General features: G+C 55.8%; 1 protein-coding gene across 1 annotated transcript; it reads right to left on the bottom strand.

The window, feature by feature from the left end:
• Positions 1–391: 391 nt before the first annotated feature.
• Positions 392–15,912, bottom strand: ADAR (adenosine deaminase RNA specific). Its single transcript, XM_068414519.1, is given in 16 exon segments — positions 392–1,090; positions 2,134–2,261; positions 2,828–2,940; positions 3,205–3,387; positions 4,404–4,537; positions 5,235–5,363; positions 6,907–7,000; positions 7,593–7,764; positions 9,092–9,248; positions 9,489–9,706; positions 9,900–10,041; positions 10,436–10,593; positions 10,670–10,798; positions 10,800–10,857; positions 12,371–13,918; positions 15,848–15,912. Coding segments are annotated over 15 exon segments (3,507 nt in total). The 5' UTR covers positions 13,822–13,918; positions 15,848–15,912; the 3' UTR covers positions 392–849.
• Positions 15,913–17,696: the final 1,784 nt, after the last annotated feature.

Genomic DNA, 17,696 nt, shown 5'->3' with positions numbered 1-17,696 from the left:
GTGGGTGCAGCCCCCTGGGGGGGTCCTGCTGTGCCCCAGCAGGGAGCAAAGACCCCCAAAGTCCTGGGAGAGGAGGAGGAGCACGGTGGGAGCCCCGATACCCCCAGGCAGAGCAACACGGGGTCCAGGGGGAAGGGAGGAGCCCCCAGCTCCGTCCTCGTGCCATCGCTGCCCCCGGGGCCCTGCGGGATGTCGAGGCTGTGGCCACCCCTGCCCCCTCTCAGGCAAAGCCAACCCAAGCTCAAACATCTCCGAGGGCTCAATTCTGCCCCTCAATTCACAACTGCCACAGTTTGACACAGCTCAGGCATCGATTTCTAAATGGTAACTCACCTCCGTCCCCCTCCCAACCTCCCCTCACCCCAGGAATTAACACCCCCACAGCACAGAATACACAAATTTCCTTTTTTATTATTATTATTAATGCGGAATGTTACGCTGGGCCTGCTGGCTGCCTCGCAGAGAGCGGTGCCGTGTCCCAGCCCCCTTTCCCCAGAGCCATATAAAACCAGCCAGTCAGCTTTTTTTTTTTTGTAGGATTTTTTTTCCCCCCAAAAGAGGAAAATTTGCCTCAAAACCTGTAGTGCACAGTCCAAAGGTTTTGAGCTGACAGTTTGAGAATGCCTCTGGTTTCTTGTGCCTTCTTTTTAAAAAAAGAGATGAAAACATAAAAGCAAACAGGGACTTAAAAAAAGAAAAACAAGACTAATTTTCATGCATGTCTTAAAAAGAGGAAGGGGAGGGTCTCTGAGTGACAAGAGCAGAGAGAAGGCAGCCAGGCCCCTGCTTCACAAAGGAGGTGGTGAGAGGAGGAGGCGTGAACCCTCCCCGCACGCGCGGGGCGTCTCGTTATGCATCAGGGAACGAGAAGTTCTCCTCCTCTTGGGGTTTGCGGATCCAGCTGCCGTAGCCCGTCTCCTCCAGCGCGCCGAAGAAGCGCTGCTTGGCTTCTTGGTACGCCGTGGCCGCTTCCTTCGCCTCCGAGTACACCGAGAGGTTCTGCAGGTCTTTGCGGTCGGTCTTGGCACATAACTGCTGGAAGAGGGTGAACATTTTCCTCTTGGACACACGAGACACGTCCAGCTTTGGTCTGGGGAGGAAGACAAAGGGCGTGATGAACGCTCGGGGCAAAATCCAAGGACAAATCCAGGCTGGGTGGGGAATGGATGGAGAGCAGCCCTGAGGAGAAGGACTTGGGGGTGATGGGTGATGAGAAGCTCAACACGAGCCAACGTGCGCTGGCAGCCCAAAGCCAACCGTGTCCTGGGCTGCATCCCCAGCAGCGTGGCCAGCAGGGCGACGGAGGGGATTCTGCCCCTCTGCTCCGCTCTCCTGAGACCCCCCTGCAGTGCTGCGTCCAGCTCTGGGGCCCCAACAGCAGAAGGACACGGAGCTGCTGGAGCGAGTCCAGAGGAGGCCACGGAGATGATCCGAGGGCTGGAGCCCCTCTGCTCTGGAGACAGGCTGGGAGAGCTGGGGCTGTTCAGCCTGGAGAAGAGAAGGCTCCAGGGAGACCTTCTAGTACCTTCCAGTGCCTGAAGGGGCTACAGGAAAGCTGGAGAGGGGCTTTTGCCAAGGGCATGGAGTGACAGGACAAGGGGGAACCGTTTTAAACTGAAAGAGGGGAGACTGAGATGAGATATTGGGAAGAAATTCTTTGCTGTGAGGGTGGTGAGAGCCTGGCCCAGGTTGCCCAGAGAAGCTGTGGCTGCCCCCTCCCTGGCAGTGTTCAAGGCCAGGTTGGATGGGGCTTGGAGCAACCTGGGCTGGTGGAAGGTATCCTTGCCCGTGGCAGGGGGGTGGGACTGGGTGGGCTTTAAGGTCCCTCCCAACCCAAACCAGTCTGTGATTTTTATGAAGGACATGACACTCAGAATAGCAGAGAGGAGCAGGGGGCAGAGGGAAAAAATCCCCAACGGGGTGCCTGTGAGATCTCCTGGCTCAGCAGGGCTCTGCTGTAGGGTCTGGACTCGGCAATATCGTGTTTTGCTCTCAAAGCACTTGGTTACGTCAGTTTGAAATCCCTCTCTCCACCCGTGCGGGGCTGTAACGGCGCAGAGCGCACTCACGGCTTCAGAGCTGCCCCCGCCTTCCCCCAAAGAGAAAAGCGGCGTCAGGAAAAGCTCTTCTTACCCGTCTACTTTCCCTTTTGTGCCATCCAAGACTTCAACTTCGCTTTCATCAGCAAGACACCAATTCACCGAAGACTCCTTCGTCTTGCCCGTCTGCCTCGCCGAGTCGTACACGCTGACTCGCCCAACCTGCACGAAGAGGGAAGAGGGTTGAACACCGGTCCCGCTGCGCTGCTAAGGGGATCCTCCAGCCAGGGGAGTGGGCACCCAGCACCCACCACCCTGCGCTTGCGGGTGGCAGAGCCTCATATTTACTTTCCATCCCAAATCCTCGGTGCTTTGCATGTTAAAACCTCCGTTCCCCCACCCTCGAGGTCCCCCGCTGCTGCTGTTCCTATCGAGGGGCAGTCACACTAGGGCTGATTTTATCCAGGCCATGTGAAATCTGCTTCTGTCCCCTGCAGATGGGGGTTCAGCTCACCCCAAACTCCCAAAAGCAGCAAGCACGAGGTTCTGACTAAGCTGAAGGCTACGGGGGCAACCTCAGGCTCCTTTTTCCCAGACCCAGTCATGCCAGGCACTGTGGGATGACACAAAGGGGACAGATTTCTGGCCATTAACCCCCTGACCCTGGCTGGAGAGCTTCTGCCAGGTGCCCCCACCTTGCAAAGCACCTCAGCGAGGCCCAAACCCAGGGGCTGAGGTGGAAAGAGGGGGGGAAAGGCAAGACAAAGAGGTGCCAAGCCCCACAGTACCTCCGGGTGGTTGATGTGATACGGAGCGTGGAGCTTTTCCTGCAGCACGTTCCCATCTCTGGCCAAGCGGCAGCAGATCGCACGTGTTAGATGACCCTGACTGTACAAGTAACCTGTGAAGACAGACGTGAAGAGGAACAGCAATTTTTATCTTCCCCTCCTAGATCACATGTGCCTTCTAAAAATTAAGAACCCTGGGGAAAAACAACCCTACTCCACAGCATAAACCCTACAAAATCCCTTTGCACTTCCCAACAGCACAGCTCCGACAGAGACGTTTCAGCCTCCACAACCATGCTTTACCATCGCTTGGGGAGCAGAAGTTGCTGCAGCCCAGTACGTCCCTCCCAGCCCCGACAGGACGGTGGGTCTCGTACCGAGTGTAATGGAGCTGAGATAAACCGGTTCGATGAAGTGGGACAGCAGCGCTCCTTGCAGGCCAAGGACATTCCAGCGTAAGATTTTGTCGCTGCAGGACATGGTGCGCAGCCGCTCCCCGTGCTGGATCCCATCCCACGTGGGCACGATGTCACTCGACTCCACGGGAATCGTACCTTCCCCTGCACCAAGAGAAGAAAGATATTCTGTAAAGAGTCAAGGGGGGGGATTGTGCCCCTCTGCTCCGCTCTCCTGAGACCCCCCTGCAGTGCTGCGTCCAGCTCTGGGGCCCCAACAGCAGAAGGACACGGAGCTGGTGGAGCGAGTCCAGAGGAGGCCACGGAGATGCTCCGAGGGCTGGAGCCCCTCTGCTCTGGAGACAGGCTGGGAGAGCTGGGGCTGTTCAGCCTGGAGAAGAGAAGGCTCCGGGGAGACCTTCTAGCACCTTCCAGCACCTGAAGGGGCTACAGGAAAGCTGGAGAGGGGCTTTTGCCAAGTGCATGGAGTGACAGGACGAGGGGGAACGGTTTTAAACTGAAAGAGGGGAGATTGAGATGAGATCTGAGGAAGAAATTCTTTGCTGTGAGGGTGCTGAGAGCCTGGCCCAGGTTGCCCAGAGAAGCTGTGGCTGCCCCCTCCCTGGCAGTGTTCAAGGCCAGGTTGGATGGGGCTGGGAGCAACCTGGGCTGGTGGAAGGTGTCCCTGCCCGTGGCAGGGGGGTGGGAACTGGATGGGCTTTAAGGTCCCTCCCAACCCAAACCCTTCGATGATTCTGTGACATTCAATTAATCAAAACCCCGTCAGTAACTGCACAAGAAACTATCTTCTATGCACAGGCACGGAGCGACCTCCAGAGTCTGTCACCAGGTCTGGGAATGTTTTAATATCACAGGACAAAGGGAACTGATTACAGACGAGGCATTTTTCACGTGGCTGAAGCAGAGGTCACAGATACAGAAGCTTTGCAGCAAACTTCAGCTCTACTCCTGCTTAGCGTGGCAGTGTAACAGGGAAAGTGGGGAAGGAGAAGGGACTTCCTCTAATGCCCCCCATCCCTTTTACCCACCACCTTTGCTTCCTAAAAGCTTTAAATCCCACCACAACGCTACAGAGAAGGAGAAGGAAACTCCAGAGCTCCAGAAAGGCTCAGAGGAGAGGACCGGAGCCACCCCACCGTGCAGGGAGCGAAGGCACTCACCGTTCTCCACCTTGGTCCGCAGCTTGCCTTGCTTGGGGTTCTCAAAGAGAGGTTGATGCTGGGCCTGCCCCACCACGCTCGCCTGATCGCTGCAGGATTTATCGAAGAGCGCTCCGTCTCCGCAAGGTGCCGTGCTGGAAAACAAAACACTCCCCCAGGTGAGCACCGGCTCTCAGAAGTAACAGCCAGGGGTGCGAGAGCCAAGGGTGTCCTGGGGTGCTTTAAGAAGAGTGTGTCCAGCAGGTCGAGGGAGGTTCTCCTCCCCTCTACTCTACCCTGGTGAGACCTCACCTGGAGTATTGTGTTCAGTTCTGGGCTCCCCAGTTCAAGAGGGACAGAGATCTACTGGAGAGAGTCCAATGGAAGGCTACGAGGATGATGAAGGGACTGGAACACCTGCCTTATGGGGAAAGGTTGGGAGACCTGGGGCTTTGAGTCTGGAGAAGAGAAGACTTGAGAGGGGATGTGATTAATGTGTATAAATAGCTGAGGGCTGGGTGTCAAGAGGAAAGGGGCAACCTCTTTTCACTGGTGCCCTGCGATAGGACAAGGGGCAATGGGTGCAAGCTACAGCACAGCAAGTTCAACCTCTACATGAGGAAGAACTTCTTTACTGTGAGGGTTACAGAGCCCTGGCACAGGCTCCCCAGAGGGGTTGTGGAGTCTCCTTCTCTGGAGACTTTCAAGTCCCATCTGGATGCGTTCCTGTGTGACCTGCCCTAGACTAGCCCTGCTCTGGCAGGGGGTTGGACTCGATGCTCTCCAGAGGTCCCTTCCAACCCCTGACATTCTATGATAGCGCTGCCGACACCGGTCGCTCCCTGCACAAACCTGATGTAGAGGTGAAAGGTAACGCCGCTCTTGATTTTGAGTCTCTTCCCTCCCGCTGGCTCAAAAATGCTCTCCCCTGCAGAGGAAGGGTTAGACGGGTCGTACGTCATCAGCTCGCTGTAGAGAAACCTGCAAATAACAACAGCACGTCAAAAGGCTGCTTTGCTCACAGAATCACAGAATCAACCAGGTTGGAAGAGCCCTCTGGGATCATCGAGTCCAACCATTGCCCTGACACCACCATGGCAACTAGACCAGGGCACTAAGGGCCATGTCCAGGCTTTTCTTAAACACCTCCAGAGATGGTGACTCCACCACCTCCCTGGGCAGCCCCTTCCAATGTCTAATGACCCTTTCTGAAGGGTGCTCCTCAGACAGGCACTCAAATCCACCCGCTGCTCGTGTGTGGGACAGGCAGGGGCTCAAGCTCACACCGAGTCACCCGCTCCTGCCGCATGGGAGAGCAAAGACCAGGAGCCACGGCTGAGAACACTCAGAAGCCAAATAATGCTGCAGAAAAGGCATGAAATCAGGCAGATTTCTTGCCACGTGGAGGATATGCAATAGAAAATCAGCGTTCTGTCAGGTGAGCATTGGCAGGAGAGGAAGAAAAAGCCTGGCTGGCTGCTTCTTACGTGCATCTGATCCGAGCGTGAAGAAGACTTCAAGGTTGTTAACCCAGCACCTTTAGTCAGCACCAAGTTAGCATTAAGAGTGAACAGCCCCACGGGCACCTAACGCCAGCGGTATTATTAGCACAACCCCACGATCCGTTTCCAATGACCGAGGCTTTTCCAGCTGCTTCTGTCCGAGGACAGGGAAAACCTTGAGGTCTCCAACACGGCATCAAGGACTCGAGAAAAACCGCGGCTTCACAGAGACTCCTCAGGTAGGGCCTGTGCAGGGACTTCTTGTGCAAGGAGAGGTGGAGCTCACTGTTCTCATCTCCTGACAGGCTCTGCTGTGCCAGAGCAGCCCAGCAGCCACGACTGTCAAGATTAACAGCAAAGCAAGAGTCTGATCCTCCGGCTTTACAGCTCGCCGGGGACTGCCCTCGACACCTTCCACTGCTGAGAAACCCTGTAGTGGCAGCAGGCAAAGGCTTTAAGAAAGCAGCTGCCTTTGCTGTTCAAAACTGGAATGACATTCCCAAGGCTGGTCCAACTTCACCTCACTTTAGCTTTTTAAAAATACAAGTGCCACACTGAGTGTTTATGAAGAGAACAATTGTGTGGTTTAGTTGGGAAAACCCTTTCCAACTGCTGAAAAAGGATTTCTGACTTATCAACGCAAACACATTCGATGGGTTTTCCTGAAGCCTTCGAGCCAGAAAGGCCAAAAGGGGACCACAGATTCCCCAGCCCCTCGGCTCAGAGCGAAGCGGCGTGGTGCAGTGCTGGCCAAGCCGCCTCCGTGGGACGCTTTAAGTACATCAGATGTGGCCCCTGGGTGCTTGGCACGCTTCCAGCTGGGTGCTAATTTAGGCACCATTCAGGCACGGCCCTTCCTTATCAGAAAGAACTTCCCTCTATTTAACACCAGATGGGTAAACAGTAGCGTTAGAGGATCACAGCCCCTCTCAACACAGGAGGAACCGTCGCAGCTACATCCCTCTAGGACAGGTCAGCACCTCTTGGCAGGCCCCTCTCCTCCGGGTTTCCCCTTGTCTCACCTTACAAAACCCCTTCGAGAAATGATTTCTGCGTGACAGTCGTTCACTGTCTCCCCCTTCAAGCTCAGCTCTTCTCCTTTCACACAACGATTACCTGAAATAAAGAGAGGCAAGTGTCCAAGTCAACACGCAGCTTCACAGAAAGAGCGAGGGTTTCATCTTGCTGCATGTTCTATTTCTTTGGGCTCCTGAGCAGCAGCAGCTCCCTGACTGTTAAATCATTATCCTGATCCAAGCAGTTAGAAAAATAAAGGGACAAAGAGCACACAGGACTTTAGGGACAGCAGAGGCTTAAATCGCCACAGTTTAGGGGCAGTGTCCCCTTTCTGAGTGCTTTTCAGCCCACCACTCTGGGTGGAAGCGTGGCAGCTAAGTAGGGAGGGAGCTGAGGTACGTGCAGCTGAGAGAAACGGGGGATCTTGCGCTGCACAACCCCAGGAATCCACGCTCTGGTGCACAGCCTAGCGCGTAGCAATGCGAGCAAAGATTAAGAGCAATACAGCTGCGGGCACACTGGCTTTGTTCTCTCTCTCTACCCAGATCGCTTGTGACACCGCGCGAGCCCTGGGAATGTTTCTGGCCCTCTCTGAAGAGGCCTACAGCAACAGCCATCCCCCAGTCAGAGCTGTCAGGGAATCTAGTGGGGAAACAAGAGTTCAGTGTACGCTGGCAGCCGCCGTTCATACCCGTTCCGATGCTGACCACCTCTCCCAGGCCTTTGTTTCCTTTCCTCATGATGATGGCAGCCAGGATCTTGCGCCCGAGCAGACTGTGCTGGATGCGAGCGGTGAGGGTGTTGAAGCGCTGGTGGCTCAGCATGGCCATCTGATCGTGGAGGGTGCTGCCGCTCACGGGGAGCTGCAAGGGGACACAAAACCAGGGCGGCGAAGAGATCATGAGCAGATCACAGAACCAGCTCAAGGAGCAGCTAAGCTGAAGCACAGCTATCACAGAATCACAGAATCAACCAGGTTGGAAGAGCCCTCTGGGATCATTGAGTCCAACCATTGCCCTGACACCACCATGGCAACTAGACCATGGCACTAAGTGCCATGTCCAGGCTTTTCTTAAACCCCTCCAGAGATGGTGACTCCACCACCTCCCTGGACAGCCCCTTCCAATGGCTAATGACCCTTTCAGAAAAAGAAATTCTTCCTAATGTCCAACCTGACCCTCCCCTGGCCAAGCTTGAGGCTGTGTCCTCTTGTCCTAGCGCTGGTTGCCTGGGAGAAGAGGCCAACTCCCACTTCACTACAACCTCCCTTCAGGTAGTTGTAGACTGCACTAAGGAAGAGGAAGCAATAATATCCAAGAGGAAGGCAGGAACGCAGAAATCCTGAGCTAGAGGAAGGGCAGCTTTGTGTTGAGGGCATGGACAACACCGTGTCAAGGGGTGGGTGAAGCTCTTTTAGGTATTTCTGGGAAAACCCTGTCCAATGCTCGCAGTCCAGCTTGGGCACATCATGAAGAGACAGCAGCAAGCGAAACGGGCTGAGGAATGGCCTCCTGACACTGCCAGGGCAAACCCCCTCGGTGCAAAGGAACCAAACCCATCTCGCCTGTTCCCAGGGACTCAGCCAAGGAAATCTGTTGGTGGCTTTGGAGGAATTCCTTCCCTGCGAGGAGACTTGCAGAGTCACTCCCGCTGCAGACAGGCACTCGCCTCCTTTAGCACCGCTGACTGACAAATTCTCCCTGATGGCTTTTCTATTTAGAGCCACAGCTGCTGTGCTGAGCTGTGCAGCCTGGAACAGGGCTTTTAAGAGATGACAAAACTCTAAGTGTGATTTAAAGCAGCACAGGTTTGGGTCAGCCATCCTGACACAACCTCTTATCTGACGCAGGAGTTTTTGAGCTGACACACCATTTTTAATGCAGCGTGAAGGAATTTGGAAGGAGGAGGGGAGAATTAAAAAGGAGCGTGTTCCTGCTCCACCACAGGACCACACTTCAGTAGCTTGTGGAAGAATCTGATGATAATTTAGCCCTGAAGCAGAAGCCAGCAGGAGGGAAGAGTACGCCTGTGCCCTGAGGAAACATCTAACCCACTTCAGGAAAAACATCAGCTTATCTACACCTTCTAAGATCTTGCAGTTGGTCTTGAAGGGATTTTTCTGCTGGACTGAAAACACAGGACAGGCAGAGCTACAAAAAGGACTTCCAGCTTTGGAGGAGGAGGATTTACCTCGGTGATGTTCATCCCTTCCAGGCGCTCAGTCTTCTCCGTCTCCCCGATCAGGACTCGGAGCGCTGCGTCAGCTGCCTCCTGCTTGCCCTGCTTCTTACTGTGCGCCGTCACGGCCGGGAACCAACGGCCTCCAACCTTTGCCTGATAGACAAACCTACAAAGACAGCAGCACACCTCTGAGAAACCAAGAAACCCACGGATTTCAGTCCAGGTTTTAAATTTTCTCCGTGGAGAGAGGAGTGGAGGTGGCTTATCGTCATCGGGACACAAGGTTTGGCAGAGGCAGCAGCTCAGTCCGTTGCCATCTCGAACCGCAGCAGGAATTTTTGCACTCTCTGCCCTTTCTCCAGGACAACAGCGTAAAACGTCCTCCTGGACAGATGCAGCTACTTACTTGGGGTCATGGGGAGGTCCTGACTGGTCAATGAGTTTGAACTCTGCGGCAAAGCCATTGGAGCGGGCGTATTCCAGCAGGCCACTGATGGGATTGACATTCAGGTATTTGATGAGCTCCCCAACACCCTTTGCCTTGGCCACCTTGGCTTCATCTGGAGCAGCGATCCACGGTCCACCGCTGTGCATGGACTGGTCAGGGTGGGGCTTCAGGACAGGCTAGAGCAGAGTTAGACAGGAGAAGGCTGTTAAATACGGAGCAGCTGCTATCACCTCAGGCCAAGAGCGCTCAGCAAACCTCTGCTAGAGCCAGCACGTGACCACGTGGGGTGAAATCCAGTGGAACATGAAATAAAGGGTGGGGGGAACACAACCCAAAACACTTGGGTGTTATAAAAGCAGCTCTTTGTACCTGTTCAGGCAAGACTTGGGGTACAGACTCTCCGGAAAGAATCTTCAGAGCAACTTCTGCTGCCATTTGCTTTGCTCCCTTCTTGCTGTTTCCTACCACAGCAGGGAAAATTTGGTCACCCATTTTCACACAGTAGCTGAACCTGACAGGACATTATAGCATATGAAAAGTGTTAAGCATAGATGTCTCGATCTGTTTATCATCCCCTTCTCCCAGTTCAAGTTAAATCCTTCTGGGTTATGTTAAATTTAAATCTACCACGATACTCCCAGTAGAGCACTACCAGGTAGGGTACAGGACTGGAAACTATTTTGGGTCTTGGAGAAGGAACAACATCCTTGCTCTGAGAAAGGGCATTGGTTTGGGGCTCTTTCTGGAGGTAGATGTCTTGGAGGAGCCATACCCAGACTCCTCGGATAAAAGGAGCACTGAGCTAGATCAGTGACGCGTCCAGGAACGCGGGCAGCGTGCTGAGGAGGAAGAATATTAAAGAAAAGGTTTCTATCATCCCAAAAGCTGACAACAATATGCCGTACCTGGGATCATGAGGTGGCCCTTCCTGAGAGAGGAGCTGGAATTCAATCGTGTTCCCTGATTTTTGCCCGTACTCCATTAATACGCTGATCGGGTGCTTCCCAGGAAGGAGGCTGAGATGAGTTGGCGCAGACGACGGCTCTGGCTCTGGATTCAAAGGCTACAGCAGGAAAACGGAATAAACCAGTTTCAGACCAAATACTGTTTGACCAACCTCACAAGAAAACAAGACTCACCAACTCGGGCTCAGAGTTGTTGGAGGGAAATGGCTCTTCACATTTAATCCCACCAGGTCTTCCATTCTCCGCCTCGCTCATCAGGACCTTCATGGCGTTAGCCGCCGCCTCCTGCTTCGCGAGTTTTTTTGCTCCCCGCTTCTGCTGGTGGGAATCGGCGCCCGTTGATCACCGCTTGGAACTTAAATCTTGGAAAGAGAAAAACCACAGAGGTAAATCGAGAGGTAAATGCACAGAGCAGTTCGGTTGGGTCTCCTGCACAGGGATGAAGCTCAAGAGCAGCCTGTGCTGTTCCATCTGCACTTGGCCATCCGGGGTCACTCGTCCCTCCGGCGTTTCTCCCTGCCTGCCCAGAGCATTCACACCATCTCACAGAGGTGCTGCATCACATAAACCTCTTGCCTTTGCTGTTTCTGCCTCTCTCCTCCCAGTGAACTCTAACAATCACGGCTTCTCCTTCTGTCCTCCAGCCTTAAGAAACCTGCTTCCGATGGGAATGGGTCAAACCAGATCTGGAGCGGGGTTATGGGGCTGAATCCATTCAGATCCCCCCTTAAAATACAAAAACAACACGCCTGGGACTCCAGCTTTAGAAATTAGGCCAATTTTCCCGTCTAGCGGATCTATTGACATAGTCCAGTGTGGCACACACGGCGCTTTGCACCGTCTCGCCGGTGCTCGGGAGCAGCCACGATTTGGTGAGGGGAAGCAGGACTCCCGAGACCGACTTACACAAACCCTAGTGTCACGCTACGTGCTCTGCTCAGAGGCCACTCTGACCTACACCACCCCAGAAATGCCAGAGTGAGGTGACCTCATCTAACCCAAGATATCTGCAGCGAAGCACTTTGTTCTGGGCTCCCTTTACACCACTTCCACGGTGAGAGCATCTCGAGAGGTAGCTTAGAAATACCAGCTTCCCCTCTACACAATCAAATCAAAAGCCAAATGATTAAATCAGATGGGACCTCGCTGAAGAGCTGAGGGCCACCTTTGCTGCTCAGAATGAGGTGTGGGGTTGCCAAAACCAGGCTATCTGGGGTTAAATTTTAGCCTTGTTTTGTTTGGTTGGTTGTTTTTTTAAGTGGCTGCAAGGAATCAAGTAGAATAATAAGGGCATGGAGCTGTTGGAGCGAGTCCAGAGGAGGCCACGGAGATGATGCGAGGGCTGGAGCCCCTCTGCTCTGGAGACAGGCTGGGAGAGCTGGGGCTGTTCAGCCTGGAGAGGAGAAGGCTCCGGGGAGACCTTCTAGCACCTTCCAGTACTTGAAGGGGCTACAGGAAAGTGGGAGAGGGGCTTTTACCAAGGGCATGGAGTGATAGGACGAGGGGGAATGGTTTTAAACTGAAAGAGGGGAGATTGAGATGAGATCTGAGGAAGAAATTCTTTGCTGTGAGGGTGGTGAGAGCCTGGCCCAGGTTGCCCAGAGAAGCTGTGGCTGCCCCCTCCCTGGCAGGGTTCAAGGCCAGGTTGGATGGGGCTTGGAGCAACCTGGGCTGGTGGAAGGTGTCCCTGCCCATGGCAGGGGGGTGGGAACTGGGTGGTCTTTAAGGTCCCTTCCAACCCAAACCCTTCTATGATCCTTCTGAAATGAAGTAAACGTTAATGAGCTTCAGGGCAAGGTTGAGTGGGTGAAGTTAGTTGAAGTCAGATCAGTTTAAGCACAAAGACAGCTCAGGAAAGGCAGGAAGTCTTCTTACCGTGGCTCGTGAGAGGGTCCGCTCTGCTCCAGCATGGTGAACTCACAGTGCTGGTCCGTGTACTGGGAATACTCAGTAAGGCCACTCACTGGGTTCTTCTCCTGACAAGCCATCAGTTTCTCTACTGGCGTACACGGGAAAGCAGTTTCAAACTGGGCGGCGTAACCGGGGGAGGACTGGGAATTCATGACGGATTCTGACTCGTTGGGCTGCTTGTTGATAGTGTTCAGGTTATCTGGGATGTCATCCGTGGCCCACTTGCCGTTTTCGGAGTTATCATAATGGCTCAAACTGGAGAATTCAGGTTTAGTGTCCTCGGGCACGGCTGCTTCCCCGTCACTGCCATCGCTCTGATCCGCTTGCCCCAAAGGCTGCTGTCCATTTTCTAGACTTTCTTCTTCCGATGTCGTCACGGCTGGTGAAGCTACGGTCACCTCTTGGGGACACAGTGAAGCAGAGGAAGATGGACAACCTGACTCGGGTGTGGGATCCACCACCTGCGTCACCGCGCTGGCCTTCAGCCTCATCTGCATCCGCTCGCGTTTCCTGTCGGTCAGGGACCACCGCGGGGGGCTCGTGTTCTGCCTGTGGACATCGCCCAGCTTCTCCAGAGCGCTCAGGAAGGCGTTAACGTCCTTGGCCTTCGAAAACCCAATGTTTTTGGCGAGGTTCAGCGCCGTCGTTTCCTCCACGCCGAACAAGTAGTTGCAGATTTTGTCCTTCGTCTCAGCCATCGCGGGATCGGTGTCTCCCGAGCCAGCCGCGCTCCTCTCTCCTGCTCTGCTCTCACAACCTGGATCCGTGTGGCCACCGCTCGGGTCAGCGGGGCTTCTGTCCCTCCCTGCGCTCCGGCTGGCGAGTCTCCACAGCGGTGGCGTCTCCCCACCTTTGTGCAGCTTGCCTTCTTGGAAGAGTTTATACAAAACACGATTGACCTCTTTCTTTCGAGTTTTAAGTTTATGTGCAAGATCATGAACTGTACAAGTCTTCCCCTCTCCAAGCTGCCTGAAAATAGTCAGAATTTCTTCTTCGCCGTCTTGCCCAGCAAGAGACAGTCTCTGGAAATTCAGCCTGACGGTGTCAGAATCTCTCTCCGAGTCCTCCCGACGACGGTACTGAGGAGGGCAATAACGTGGCAGCGTTTCTCCCCACGGACGCTCTCTGGAGAGCCTGTGCCACCCTGCTCTGCCGCAGCTGGGCTGCCACCTCTCCGCGGGGGCCGGTGCCGCGGCTCGCACGCCTCCGACGCGGGCTTCGTTGTGCGACCCCTGTCCCTGAAGCAAACAGACTTCAGTGTCCCGCCCTGTTAGGAACTGCTGGTGTAAAAAGGTTTCCTGATTAGTTTCTCGTGGGGTATGAGGGCGATTAAAAAAACCTGGATTACTGCTGGGGTAGTTACGTCTTGAGCGGGTAAGATACGAGCCTCTGCCTCGCCCAGCGCCTCTGCTCATAGCGCACCGCCGCGACACGGGCGTGAATCGGGCCGCTGGCGCGCCAGGAAAACGGGAGCTGCGATTCCCTCTGCGCTCTCCCGTCCCGAGCAGGCACCTGCTAGAGGAAAAAAAAAAACAAACCACAATTCAGAACCTATTTACACAACTAGAGGATTCCAGAAATACGGTTTAAACAGCTTCCCTGCTGCCGAGGCATTTCAAGCGCCTTCACCTCGTCAAGCTTTCCTGTTTTCGCCCGAGTCTAAATTATTCATGTAAACATAAATAGCAAACTCTGTGTCTGCCCAGCACAGAACCCAGCAGTTAGGGATTGCAGGCAAAGTTAACCACGAGAAACAGCTTTAATAAGAGCGATTCCTGTTCCTGTTGGGCTGAATTTCAAGCACAGGGGCTGTCTTTTCGTGCTGCCTTCTGTCGAACGCTCACCCTGCGCTTCCAAAACACAAGCGAGTTTCCCCCTGACGGAGAGAAGAATCTCAGACCCGCTTTGCAGTCAGAGAAACCGTGGCACGAGGAGGTGAAGCCACGTAGGGAGGTGAAGCCGCTCACACGGTCACCCAGGACAGAGCTGCAACAGGTTTGCAATGGTTTTCAGACTCATGGCCAAAAAAACCCTGAAACCCCAAACGTTCTTTGCTTGCCTGGATATTATGTGACCCGTAGAGTTAAAGCATCGTGTCCCAGGGGGAGGAAAGTGATAACACGTGGAGAAATCGGATAGGTGTGCAGCTGGCAAGGGTATGAAGAGTTTTGTGGGACTGTAGCCCCAATTTCACTCATATCACAGCCTGTTGTGCCACCCCCTCTTGGGTACAGGACCTAAGTCTAAGCTTTTAATGTGCTTTTTAAAAATAAGTAACCCAGCACACGATATATTCTAGTTGATGACTGCTGGTGGTGAAACCGAGTGGATAAAACCCATGCAACTGATACCTGCCGCTACGTCCCCGTCCTACCTTCCTCCCGGTGACCTCTTTAAGGCACCCATCTTCATAAAGATAGTTTTTCCGACGTGAGTCTTATCTCCACCAAGCTCCCTATCTCCATCAAACACATCTCCAGCCCAACTTCAATTTCACTTTCGTGAAACAAGTTCACGTACAGCCTCCAACTGCCACCACCGTGACTTATTTTACCAACCCGGGCTCCACGCATGGTGCTGGGGAGGCTCAGTGCAGCGAGGGTGGGGGGTCCCACTGCCTCCCTACTCAGTGAACTCGTTTTAAAAGCGACCCCCGAGCCAAAAGCAGCACGGAAATCCCGGCAGGCAGGAAAAGGGGTTTTAAAAAAAAAGCTCTTACCTCGCTCTCAGCCATACGCCAAATTCCCTTATTTTGTAAGGAAATAAATGGGAAAAAGAATCCCCGACGCGCAGAACTTTTCCCAAGGGGGAGGCAGCGTCGCGCTGGCCACGGGCTCCCCCCAGCAAGATGGCTGCGAGCTCCGTTTCGGTTTCGGTTCCCGGAGCGGCCTCCCTGCCCCGCCCGGTGCCTCCCCCCACCCCTCCCGGGGAGCTCGCAGGGACGGGACGCGGCTCCTCCCCAGCGGGAAGCTGCATTTCGGCCTTTCCGAAGCATTCAAAGCCCCGAGTTTCCTTCCCAGCGGCGGCCACAGCCACGGGAAAGCAAACCCCGGAGGGAAGCTCCGTGCGGGAAGGCGGGCTGGGGTACGGGGCCGCCGGTACCGGGCCAGCTCCCACCCGCCGGGACTCAAGCAGAAAAGCGGCACCAAGGAAAACACTTTATTCCGCGCGTTCCGCCCTACCGAAACCCCGGCCCCGAAGTCCCCGGGGGCTGCCCGCACTGGAGGCCGAACCGCGGCCTGTGCCCAAACGCGTCTCCATCCCGCCCGTTATCACCGGGCCCGGTAGGAACCGGAGGACACCCGCGGGCCGGGGAGGCGGCTCCGCTCCGCCCGGGAGACCCGTGAACGCTCCCGGTGCTGCTGAGAGCCCGGCGGGGCCCGGGGTTTACCGGCGAGGAGCCGGGCCTGCCCGCCCCCCCCCCGCCCCGCTCCCCCTTACCCCCTCCGCTGCCGCCGCCGGTGCCGCGGCCGGCGCAGGGTGATGACGCAAGCGAGCGCCCTCCCGCGCCTGCGCTGTGTGCAGAGGATTCGCGCGGCGGCCATCTTGCTTCAGGGCAAAGCGCGGCGGCCATGTTGAGTCAGGGCAACGCGTGGCTGTGCCGCCGCCGCGGGGCCAGCGCGGCCCGGCTCAGCCGCCCTCGCTCGCTCCGCTGTGGGGAAGAGGCCGCACAAAACCCTCCACCGCCGGCTGCGAGGCAGCGGCCGCTCCCGTTTTATCCCGGGGCACCGCCCGCCGCAGCGGGAAGCGTCGCTTGAGGCGGTGGCGCGCATGCGCCTCAGCCCCGCCGCGCATGCGCCCTGCGCGCCGCCCGCGTGGCCCCGGGGCGGTGGGAGCCCCCCGGGGGTTGGGGGTCGCCCCCTCCGCCATGGCAGCGGCTCCCCCTCTTCCATGGCCCACGTCCCCTGGGGTCCCTCCGTCCCCAGTGGGCCTCCCTGTGCCCTATGGAGTTCCACCTTCCTCCATGGGACCCCCCATGCCCCGTGGGGACCCCATCCCCTATGGGCTCTCCATCCGTGGGGGGGGCTCTGCTCTCTCCTGTGGGCCCCCCCTTTCCCTCATGGGGCTCCCCAATGCCCCGTGAGCCCCCCATGGTTCCCCCCTACCCCCATGGGGCTCCTTCTTCCTCCATGGTCTCCCTGTTTCCCGTGCGACTTGCCTCACCCTCATTTAGTGTGGCCAGCAGGACTAGGGCAGGGATCGTCCCCCTGTGCTCGGCACTGGTGAGGCCACACCTCGAGTCCTGGGGTCAGTTTTGGGCCCCTCACGACAAGAAAGACCTTGAGGTGCTGGAGCGAGTCCAGAGAAGGGCAACGGGGCTGGGGAAGGGTCTGGAGCACAAGTGTGATGGGGAGCGGCTGAGGGACCTGGGGGGGTTTAGCCTGGAGAAAAGGAGGCTGAGGGGAGACCTTCTCGCTCTCTACAACTACCTGAAAGGAGGGGGTGGTGAGGTGGGTGTTGGTCTCTTCTCCCAGGTAACAAGTGATAGGACAAGAGGAAACGGCCCCAAGTTGCCCCAGGGGAGGTTTAGGTTGGAGATCAGGAACAATTTCTTCCCCAAAGGGTTGTCAAGCACTGGTACAGGCTGCCCAGGGCAGCGGTGGAGTCCCCATCCCTGGGGGGATTTAAAAGCCGTGTAGATGTGGTGCTGAGGGACATGGGTTAGTGGTGGCCTTGGCAGTGCTGGGGTAACGGTTGGACTCGATGATCTTCAAGGTCCTTTCCAACCAAAACGATTCAGTAATTCTATGATTCTATTTTAATACACGTTTTTTAATGCCAGAGCTGCCCCTCCAGGCAAGGCCCGAGTCACATCCCCCGCCCCGTCCTGGGAAGATCGAGACATTCCCCTCCCTGATCCCAAACCAGGCACAGCCTCCGGTCCCGGCAGATCCTCCCTTTCACGGGCAAAACCCCTCCTAATCATGTGAGTTAGAAAACGCCCGGCAGAGAACAGATTGTTCCTGTCTGCTGCATCGCCGCGTGCGTGTAAATAGTTGTGTGTCATTTACCATCTGGCAGAGAGAGCCGAGTACCGAGACAGCGACGGCGCTGGGTGCCAGGCGGGAGCTCTACCGGCACCGCGAGTGGTTCATACGGCTCGGAGGCTGCCGGCAGCTCGGGGCAGAGCACGGTACAACCGGTGAGCCATAGTCACACCTAGGACCATCAGACTGGGAGACCCCAGCCCCTCCTACCAGGGTGGTGGTTGCGGAGGGGAGCCAGGAGGGATGGGCACGGGGTCTGGATGCATTTTAGGGGGCCATATGCCTCCACTTGCCTATGAATG

Source organism: Nyctibius grandis, chromosome 17 (genome assembly GCF_013368605.1).
Source record: "Nyctibius grandis isolate bNycGra1 chromosome 17, bNycGra1.pri, whole genome shotgun sequence".
NCBI classification, from domain to species: Eukaryota; Metazoa; Chordata; class Aves; order Nyctibiiformes; family Nyctibiidae; genus Nyctibius; species Nyctibius grandis.
Note: the sequence above shows the minus strand (reverse complement) of the source record. Positions and strands in the feature narration are given on the sequence as shown.